At 52.6% G+C, this 11,188-nt stretch overlaps 1 protein-coding gene across 1 annotated transcript in view; it reads left to right on the top strand.

The window, feature by feature from the left end:
• The first annotated feature begins 2,170 nt into the window (after nucleotides 1-2,170).
• Nucleotides 2,171-11,188, top strand: part of LOC120381499 (arachidonate 12-lipoxygenase, 12R-type-like) — an 84,977-nt gene continuing 75,959 nt past the window's right edge. The window contains exons 1-2 of the mRNA XM_039499677.1: nucleotides 2,171-2,317; nucleotides 9,491-9,695. Coding sequence (XP_039355611.1) covers nucleotides 2,171-2,317; nucleotides 9,491-9,695 — 352 coding nt within the window. The remainder of the gene's footprint in view (nucleotides 2,318-9,490; nucleotides 9,696-11,188) is intronic.

Below are 11,188 nucleotides of genomic sequence, written 5' to 3'. Positions count from 1 at the left end.
TTGTGCAGCTCGCAGGCATTCTCAAAGGCCGTCAGGAAGGTGTCTATGTCCTCCCCCTCCTTACGCCGGGCCAGGAAGCTCTTATCGAAGCTCTTTGTAGGCTTGGGCCCCCCCTCACTCACCGCAGCCGGGGCCTTACTGTTGCTCAGCTGGGCCAGGGCCAGCTCATGTCTGCGCTGCTTCTCCTTCTCCCTCTCCTCGTATTCGCGTTGCTTCTCCTTCTCCTCCCGCTCCTGCTGGCGCTGGGTCTCCTCGTGTTTACGCTGGTTCTGCTTCTCCTCCAGCTCACGCTGGCTTTGTCTCTCCTCATATTCCCTCTGTTCCTTACGCTCCTCCAGCTCTCTCAGTTGTATCTCTCTCTCCAAGTCCAGCCGCCTGCGCTCCACGGAGGCCGAGCGTCGCCGGGACGATCCCCGGCTGGGGGGTGAGCTTCGCCGGGCCGATCCCCTGCTGGCCGGGGGGGTCACGGTGCCCTCGGTAGCTGGGCTCCTCCTCCCCCTCCCCCTAGGCCTAGGGGTGGGAGGTCTCGGGGAGCCCTCAGCGGCTGGCTGACCACTCCCAGCGGGGACAGACACTTGTGCCTGCGCTGCATCTGCCCGGCTGCTTCCCTCAGAGACAGGGATCGGTTCATTCCTGCGATCTCCCTCCTCCAGCCGGGCAATCAGCTGGGCCTTGGTGAGCTTCCCACAGTGCAGCCCCCTCTGCTTGCACTGCTCCACCAGGTCGCACTTGCGCTTCTTGGCATACATCTTCCTGCTGGCCACTCACAGGCCGGGGTGCTCGCCGCTCCCCACGGGTTCCAGGGGGACCCCTAGTGTGCCAGTCCTTCAGGTCACCACCTCTTTGCCAGGGTCGAGCTGCAGACTCCTCCGCCCCTGGGATCGCTCGCTGTGATCCCCTGGGTGACCCTGTTACTGCAAAGTCCTGCTCTCTGGTCACACTCTGCTAGGGGTTAATCACCCTGCAATCGCCCCTTCGTTTTACTGCTCCCCAGTCACTTACTGCGGGAAGCGCCGTCCACGGGGTGCAGTTATCCCACCTCTACCACCAGTTGTCACGGAGTGTGGGGGAGTCCAGCCCTGCGCCCCTCTTCCTGGACTCACAGTGACTCTCAGCCAGCCAGTAAAACAGAAGGTTTATTGAACAACAGGAACACAGGATACAGCCCAGCTCGTGTTCAGAGCCAGGACCCCTCAATCTGGCCTTTCTGGGGGGTTCAGGGTGCTTGGATCCCAGCCTAGGATCCCCTGAAAACCCACCACCCAGCTCCCAAACTGAAGACTGACTCCACTCCACCCTTCCCTTTGTCTCGCCCCAGCCAGAGGTGACGACCTCCCCTCCCCCAGGCCAGGTTCATGTTACAGCTGAATACCTGGCTCTCACCTATCAACCACACAAACAGTCCCTACTCCATCACATACATACAATCACACTCACGCTCCAACATATATCCTGTCACATCTGCATTTTAATCACCTACCCATCCTTTAACAAAACCATTCAAAAATCAGTGGGACATGGCAGATTTCAATAAGTCTATTTCATCCCACTTGTTCTATCAAAAGGAAATGAACAAGATAAGCATGGAAGAGTGGGGAGTTCACACATCTTATTCCACAGTTCAGGAAAAGGAAGTTGTACAGTACCAGCAAACGCTTTGTCTCTGGATGTTTTTCTGCCATTAGCACAGACCTTGCAAACTGGCGGGCCTGTTTCAATGAGCACAAACCCAGCAGGCTGAGAGAGCCGGCTGAGAGACATATTTCTTGCTAATGGTCACTCCAAATCCTGGGGTCTGCTGTGGAGTCATTCTTCCTTACATTTCCCATATCAGAAATATACCTGTTAGCAATCTAGTCCAACACCTGGGCTGTCACCGCTTTGTTTTATCACCCTGTGCGGGCAGCGAGCGGAGGCCTCCTTAAAGCATTGATTGGAAATGAAAATTAGCCAAGTCAGCCTCACCGCCCTATGCCTGTGTCCAACCCCCTGGACTGGGAGTGGCTGATCCCTGGAAGAACTCACCACTCACATCACCAATTGCTTAATGAGGGCAGTATAAACACCAGCAGCGGGGCAGGACTGGGAGATAACCCCGGATCTCCGGCAAGGACGGCCAGCCAGACAAGGGATCCTGCCAGATACGCTCCTCCCTGCCTCACCAACTACGATGGGCACCTACAAAGTCCGTGTCACCACGGGGAACTTCCTGCTAGCCGGGACCTTCAGCTCCATCTCCATCACCCTGGTGGGGACGCACGAGGAGAGCGACAAGAAGCCCCTCAACAACTGGGGGAAGGACTTCAACCCCGGGGCGGTGAGTACTAATAGAACGGGGCCAGGCTCTGTGAACAGACCCTCCCAGTAGAAACTGCGGGGAGGGGGGGAGGTTTGCCAACACTCATGAATTGGGGCTGTTTGATCATCAATCCCCAGCTTCTGGAGTCATGAGGTTACACTAGGTGACTCTGCATTCATCTGAAAAAATATTGAAGTTTCTAGTCCTTGTGGTTGCATAGAAAACCTGAACTAAGTGCAGCTTAAAAGATCTCCAAATAGTTGGTGATTTTTTAAAATCTCCAGTGCTTGGAGTCATGTGACTATGACAGGAGACTGGCAGCTTTTATTGTGAGAATGTTACTGCTTATGCTAGAGAGGAGAAAGGGTGCAAATTTTCAACTGTAATTTTGTTATGGTGAAAGATGGCTATTTGGCATGACCTTGCACAAATTTGCACTGATTCCACTGAACTGTTTGAGTTCCAAAATAAAAAAATCAGAATGTTTCCTTCTTCTCATTTTCAAAATGAAAGTGTTCAATTTTTCTAGGCAATGAGCATTGCTTTTATGTTTCATTTTGTTTAAAACATTAACAAAAATGCTTGCAATCAAAAGGGAGGGATAGCTCAGTGGTTTGAGCATTGGCCTGCTAAACCCAGGGTTGTAAGATCAATCCTTGAGGGGGCCACTTAGGGATCTGGGGCCAAAATTGGTCCTGCTAGTGAAGGCAAGAGGCTGGACTCAATGACCTTTCAAGGTCCCTTCTAGTTCTAGGAGTTTGGTATATCTCCAATTAAAAAAAAAAACAAAACATTTTGTTTCTGGTCGAATGAAATATTTTGTTCAAACTGAAATGATGTCCCCTGAGCTTTTGATTCACCAAAAATTTCATTTTTTTGGTTTGACCAGAAATGAATTCCCCCCCCCGCCCCAAATTTGTTGGAATTGCCAGAACTGAAAAATCCATTCTATGTCCTCATTATACTACGTGGGGAAGATGGTCCAGTGGTTAGAGTAGTTGCCAGGGCTCTGATAGATCCTGGATCTATATTCCCTGTGCTACCGCAGTCTCACTGTGTGAAAGCCTTTCTGTGACTCAGTTTTCCCATCTATATAATGGGCATAACAGCACTGTACTACTTCACAAAAGTGCTGGGAGGGTAAAGGTGTTAAAGATTCAAGGTGCCTCCATACAGCAGTGGTGGGTGCCAGATAAGTACCTGAAATAGACTAGCTGTAGAAATGCCTCAAAAATGCAAAGCACGCGGGTTACTGCTTTTTTTTAAATCTCATGATTTGTAAAACAAACTCTTGATGGCTTGGGAGGGACGCTGCAGGATGGTGCATGTTAGGGGGCTTTCCCTTCACCTCCCCCCCCTCACCCCGGTTCTTGCCACGCAGACAGAAAGCAGAAGTCCCAAGTGCAGGCAGTGTGATATTTACTGGGCTTAGTTCCAAGCAAACACCCATCGTGCGACACGTCGGCAGAGTCTATTTCCCAGGGCTCTGTTCCCAGCTCTGACGCTGCAGAGCCCGGCCTGTGTCCCTGTTCCCCATTTCTCCTCCCTCCTCCTCATCAGCCCCAAATATACCAGCCGTGCCCGCCCCTGCTCCCACCGCTTAAGGTCATGTTCCGTTGGGAGGGGCGTGGGTCTGGGGTCTTTGTCCCACCGCTTCTGTACCCCTTGGGAGGGTGTAACGGTGCGGAGGATTCACCTCCGGGGATTCGCTCCGTCCGGCTCCGGAGCGCCCTCTACAGGGCGTGTCCTGCCCGTTGTCTGCTCCGCTCCACTGTTTCAGACCCGCGTTGCTCCCCCGCTCAGCGGGGTTCTCTTTGGGATGCTGCCCCCCCCGGCAGTGCCCCCTACTTCTTCCTCACCCCTCTTCCGGGGGGTCACGGCCGTCCTGTGGCTCGCACCCGCCGCAGGGGCCAACCACAACCCAAAGTCTGGCCCCTCGCTGCAGGGGCAAGTGGCAGCCTGTATCGGCCCCGCTCCTCTGTGGCCAGGTGCAGTGCAAGGGAGGGGACCCAGACCCACCCGACCCAGAGACCCTCTAGCCGCAGCCTCCCTGCCCAGCCGAGCCTGATCCTGCTCTGTCTCCGGTGCTCTCCCTGGGAGCCAGTCCTCCTCCCTGGCTTGTTGGGGAGAGACTCCCATCCGCTCTGCTCAGCCGCTCCTTATATCTTCTCTGCCCCAGCAGCTGCCTCCTGTCCGGCTCCTAACAAGCCTCACCCTAATTAGCTGCAGGTTTCCACAGCCTCCCTGGCGGCTTCTGCCCCACCCCCTGTGCCACATGCACCACTACAGAGGGGTAAGGAGCGAGGTTGTGTCCTGGGGAAAACCAGGCACTTCTCCGGTTTTCAGTGTGTCATATGCCTCCCCCCATCCCTCCTTGCCCCTCCTAACTGGTTGCTTGATCTTGGCTGGAAAGAGGAGTCAGGCAGCCACCCTGTGTATGCTCGTAGATTACACTCCCACCACGTCCTGTAACAGTTTAGTTCCATCTCTTATCACCCCATCTGGCTGTGGGCAGATGTAACACGCCGTGTCTTTCTTTCCTTCCCACATATTAGCATAAGGATAAAAAAGTCACCCCCTAAATTCTATTTCAGGCTGACAAACAAGCCTGTATCCTCACACTCCACCCCCTTCTCTTTCTTTTCTTCTGGGATCCGCTGGCCCAGGTATCCTGGGAAAAGCCTAGGACATATGGCAGCACATTTCCTGATAGGGCCAGGCATCAATGTGGAATGTGCGGATGCTCCATTTACCCCACTGCCCCCTGTGCCCTGCACCTCCCCTCGTGCGGACATCCATATTCCAACGAGTGTGCCAGACGCCCCATCGTGGTGTGCCCGAGAGGCTGGGTCCGCGTTATCTGTCACACTGTGGCGGAGGGCCTCTTGTAGAACCGATGTGAATGAAATTGTTTTTAGTTATTCACGGTATCATTGTAACGCCTGTTCACCATTTCATTACACTTGCCATTTTGCCTACATTGTAACTTCTGTGCAAAACCCCATTTTAAAATGCTTACTCCATTTTGTAGAAGGCTTGTGCTGCAGCCTCCATTTTTGCAAGCCAGGCTGTAATTTTATTAGTCTAGTTGAGATGTGTGAATGAGGTATGTATGGGTGACAGAATCAACCTCCAGCACCAGCCCGTCCTGATAAAATAAAGTTCAAATACCAACGGCTGAAGAACTAGACAACAGCCCTAAACAAAGCAAGAAGCATCCACCCTAAAAAGAAAAGGACGAAAGAAACAACAGAAAAAAAAATCAAAGCCAGGTCCCAGGCTGACAGTCACGCCTGCAATTGACGGGTGATCAAGCACCAAACCCAGAGGCGGCGTGACACAGCGAGACCTAGAGACTTTGAACCCGAACTAAAAGCCTATAAAAAGGAAGGGTGAGATGAGAGACTTTGGGTAACGTTCTGCTATCAACATCAAGGAGCATCGGTGCGCGCCCGACAGAGACCCGGCTCCTCCTTGTGCTCAGCTTTCCTGGCCAGTTAGCTGCCACGAGCTACGATCTCAAGCTACAATCAGGACCGGTAACTATCCGGCAGCTGCAGAACATTTTGGGGGGTGTGTGTGAGTGTGTGTGTATAAGCACTGAAGTATTTACTAATAGTTACAGATCCATAATAAATGTGGCATCTTTGTCTTGACCCCTAAAACAATCCTGTATGAGTTTGTCTGTACAACACTCTTCCATGATAATTAGTCGTTGTACCTTGTGGGTCTGTGCCCCCCTTACCCACTGCAGTAGACATTGCAAAATTAGCCTAATTAACAACAGGCCAATAGCCATAATAATCCACAGTAACATCGGGAGCCCTGATCATTGTAATATAGTCCAACATCCAGGCCACCACCAGAACTGCTTCTCCTCCTGTGACAGGGTCAAGCTCTTTTAACACCATTCTGGAAGTGTATATTTTAAATCTGTCCCGTTGTTGGCAGTGGCAGTGAGCTGCTCCTGTCAGTTTCACGTGCTGTTGTCCGTATTATGAGTCCACTGGATAGTCACAGGCAAATGCGTGTAACCCTTCTGCCTGTCTGAGTTGGCAGCAACAAGGGCTGGGTTCAGTTTCTATAACGCAACGCAAAACCGTCTCAAGCCCCCACCCAGTGACCTGGGACAATTACATACCACCCCCCAGGTGCCTCTGGGAGCGATACTTCCCCTCTCGCAAGCACGGAGTCTGAGTGTAGCAAAATCTTTTTAATAAAGGAGGGAAACAATGCGGCATTATGTTGGGGAAACACCACAAACAGGATTCATAACACAAACCATGAGCAAAAGGCCCACCCCCAAGCCAGTTTGGCAGTGTCCTTTTCCCCTCAGGGTCTTAAGTCCAACCACCCAAAAGATCACCCCAAAATCCCAAAGTCCAACACCCCAAGAGTCCCTTGAGTCCAGCAACCCGAAAATCCCCGCAAAAGTCCAACAACCCAAAAGTCTCTGTCCCTGGTGCAGCCCCAGAGTTCAAAAGTTTATCTGCAGAGTTCTACCCCCCCCCCCCCACCCCCGCCAGCTGGGTGGAGGGGCGAACGGGGCACACAGGGTGTTAAGGGGCACCTTACATGGTCCAAGGCCGACTGCCCCACCTCTCCGTGGGGTTCTGCTGCAGCCTTCACCATGAGCCACTCCACTCCACCAGCCGTCCTGTGAGCTGCTCCCGCCGTCCCACGAACTGCTCCACTCTACTCCGCTCCACTCGCCATCCTGCGGGCCACTCCAACCAGCCTGCAAACTGCTCTGCTCTGCTCCACTCCACTCCGCTCACCGTCGCATGGGCCATCCGCTCCACTCCACTCGCCATCCCGCAAATGGCTCAGCTCAGTTCCGCTCCACTCGCCGTCCCAAGGGCCATCCGCTCTGCTCACCAGCCTGCAAACAGCTCAGCAGAAGTTGCTGTATTCTTTGGGGGAGTCACAGCCTGGTGTCTAAAGAGACAGAAGAGAAGCTGCCGAACTGCCACTGATATGTTTCACGGTAGGCCCTAGAGGCCAACACCGGGACTTACGATCTGCATCTATTCGGAAAACGAACTCCATCTACTTTTTGCAAGCACTAGATCTCACCACAGCAGCGTTAAGTGCAGTGCCAGCCCCGAGCTGCTTCTCCTTTGGGGTGGCAGGCCTGGTGTTTTGGTGAGTAGCCAGCACCAGGGGCTGGAGATCACAGGGGAACAGTTCACAGGGACTGTAATGCCCAGGGGACAGGGCAGGCTAAGGGAGGGGAGGCTAGAGAAAGACTCAAGGGGTTGACTAGCCGGGATGTCAATTGGTATCAGAGACATCCGGGGCGATGCTTGGAGTTTTCATGGAGGGCTGGAAGATCTGGTGCATGGGGCCGGGCCAGCCGGTTGGGTGGAGATCAGGTGAGGCAGTGGGGCAGGGCCGGGCAAAGCCGTGGGGCAGGGCTGGGTGAGGCATCAGGCATCAGTCTGTGGCTCAGCCAGCTTCCTCTGTCTCTTGGGGTCTTTATAGTCTGGGTACCCACAGAGAGCATGGCCAGCGCAGCCCATCAGGGGCCTGGGCCGCTGCTGCCCTGGGGCTGTAGGTTCAAGGCTCAGGAGGGTGCCCAAGGACCTGGAAGCCTGGGGTTCAATACTGGGGCCCTGGTGGGGCCCTGGTGAGTGGGGTGTGATGGGTTTGGTCACAGAGACCCCCTTGGGACTGTTACCTGATGTGCTGAAATTACTTCTGAGCCCATTTTCCCTGCCAGCTTAGGACTCCAGACACATTAGCCTGGGGCAAACACTGAACCACATCCCCGAAAGCTGCAGACTTAACTGAAAACAGCTCAGCAAGTGCTCCTGTATCCAGCCCCCAATGGGATCCAAATAGATCCATTTTACGCTGGCTGCAGGGTAAACTCATAAATTGTCCGCCCTCTATGAGAGATATGCACAGCTGTTTGCTCCCCCAGGTATTAATCACTTACTCTGGGTTAGTTACTAAACAAAAGTGATTTTATTAAGTATAAAAGGAGGATTTAAGAGGTTCTAAGTAATGGCAGACAGAACAAAGCAAGTTACCAAGCAAAATAAAACCAAACACGCAAGTCTAAGCCTAATACATTAAGAAACTGAATACAGGTAAATCTCACCCTCAGAGATGTTCTTTCCCAGACTAGAGTCCTTCCTAGTCTGGGCCCAATGCTGTCTCCTAGTACAGCCCTTGTTAGTTCCCCTCAGGTGGTAACTCGAGGATTTCTCATGACTGGCAGCCCCCTTTCTTCTCTTCCACCCCCTTTTATAGCTTTGGTCTTTCTGCGTCTCCACCCCTCCTTCTAAATGGAAAAGCGTCGGGTTTACTATGGATTCCAGTTCAGGTGACATGATCACATGTGACTGTAAGACTTCATTACCCACTTGCTGGCGTACACGTATCCAGGAAGGCTGCTGAGTAAACAGAGCCATTTACAACCAATTGTCCTAGTCAATAGGAGCCATCCAGATTCCAAACCACCATTAACGGCCCACACTTTGCATAATTACAATAGGACCTCAGAGTTATATTTCATATTCCTAGTTTCGGTTACAAGACTGATACATTCGTACAAATAGGATGACCACATGCAGTAGATTATAAGCTTTGTAATGATACCCTACCAGAGACCTTTTGCATAAAGCATATTCCAGTTACATCATATCCACACTTATAAAAAATATTTTTATAAAACATAGGGAGTGCAACCTCACATGGGGTGCGCCTCTCATTAAACCGCAAGGCATGGATGGGGTGGGCTCAGCTCACGGTAGAGGGCTTGGATGGGCGGGGGCAGGATATCAGCCTTCACTTTAACTGAGGCCAAGTTTAGATGCACACGGCAGCTCTGACTCGTTTCTGGCAGCTTCTAAAACACGGTGGGTGCCGCTAGAGGGCTCACAAAAGCTTTAAAGGGATTGGGCCCTTCTCCTATACACGGCTCAGCTACGCTGAGCTACCTCAAGCTGCAGTGAAATCGGAAAACCTTGGCCTCTCCCTCCAGGCTAATGAAAGGCAGGTGCTGAGTAGAACAGTAGTTGCAACAGTGACCTGGCCGAGCTGTGTTTCCTTGGAGACTTTCACACCATGGAGGCACAAGAGGCCAACAAGTATTTTATTTGTGGGTGGGGTGGAGACAAAAGCTGCTGGATTAATCCCTGAGTCACACCCTCATGCTCTGGTTCTTCTCTCACCCCGCTGCAGGTGGAGGAGTTCAAGCTGTGCTGCCGGCGCTGGCTGGGGGACGTCGTCCTGGTGCGGCTCCACAAGGAGCCCTACTCCTTCTACCCCACCGACAACTGGTACTGCAGCTTGGTGGAGGTCATCTCCCCCCACGGCCAGACCTACCGCTTCCCCTGCTACCAGTGGGTCGAGGGCTACCGCACGCTGGAGCTGCGGGAGGGCAAAGGTAAGGGGCTGCGGGCTGGGGGCCAGCCTGGGGCCACTTGGGCTCATAGGCAGTGGGGCAGGATAGCTCAGTGGTTTGAGCATTGGCCTGCTAAACCCAGGGTTGTGAGTTCAGCCCTTGAGGGGGCCACTTAGGGATCTGGGGCACAATCAGTACTTGGTCCTGCTAGTGAAGGCAGGGGCTGGACTTAATGACCTTTCAAAGTCCCTTCCAGTTCTAGGAGATAGGATATCTCCATTGATTTAATAGCTAGCTATTTATCCCAGCAAACACCCCCCTCTATCTTTCCATCCATCCCTATACATCCCCTCTAGCTACCCATCCCCATTTACCCCCTCTATTTATTCATCCCTGTACACACCCCTGTATCTATGTATTCCTGTACACACCTCTGTCTATCCAACCCCATCCACCCCTCTATCTATGCATCCCCATACACACCCCTGTATCTATCCATCCATCCTCATACTACTTCTGTATCTATCCATCCCCTTACACACCCATTAATCTAGCCAACCCCATACACTCTCTCTATCCTTCCCCAAAAACAGCCTTTTGTCTATCCGTCCCCGTACACCTCATCTATCCATCCATCCCCATACACAACCTTCTGTCTATCCATCCCCCACACACCTCTGTCTATCCATCCCCATACACCTCCTATATCCATTCATCCCCATCCACATCCTTCTATCCATTCATCCCCATACACGCCCCTCTACCTATCCATCCCCGTACACACCCTTCAGTCTATCCAGCCATGTCCACCCCTCTATCTCTCCATCTCCATACATGCCCTCTATGTATCCCTCCCCGTACACGCCCCTTCTATCTGTCCATCCCCGTACACCCCCTATATTTATCCATCCCCGTATAACCCCTTTATCTATCCATTCCTGTCTATACCCCTCTATCTAGCTATCCTCGTACACACCTCTCTATCTACCCATCCATCCCCATACACCCCCTCTGTCTATCCATCCCTGTCCACACCCCTGGATCTATCCCTCCCAATGAACCCCCTCTAGCTATCCATCCCTCCCCATACACCCAGTCCATTTATCCATCCCCATGCAACCCCTCTATCTATGCATCCATGTCCATACCGCTCCATCCATCCATCCCCATCCCCACCCACACCCCTCTACCTATATATCCCCATACACCCCCTCTGCCTATCCATCCCCATCCACACCCCTCTATCCATCCATCCCCATACATCTCCTCTATCTAGCAATCCCTATACATCCCCTCTATCTATCCATCCCTGTACACACCTTCTGTCTATCCAACCCCGTCCATCCCTCTATCTATCCATCCTTGTACACACCCCTCTAGCTATCCATCAATACCCATACACTCCCGGTATTTATCCATCCCTCTACACCCCCTCTATTTATCCATTCCTGTACACACCTTTCTGTCTATCCAACCCCGTCTGCCTCCTATCTATCCATACACATATACCCCCTCTACCTATCCAACCCCGCACA

Source organism: Mauremys reevesii, linkage group 14, assembly GCF_016161935.1.
Source record: "Mauremys reevesii isolate NIE-2019 linkage group 14, ASM1616193v1, whole genome shotgun sequence".
NCBI classification, from domain to species: Eukaryota; Metazoa; Chordata; order Testudines; family Geoemydidae; genus Mauremys; species Mauremys reevesii.
This window is presented reverse-complemented; position numbering and strand designations above follow the sequence as displayed.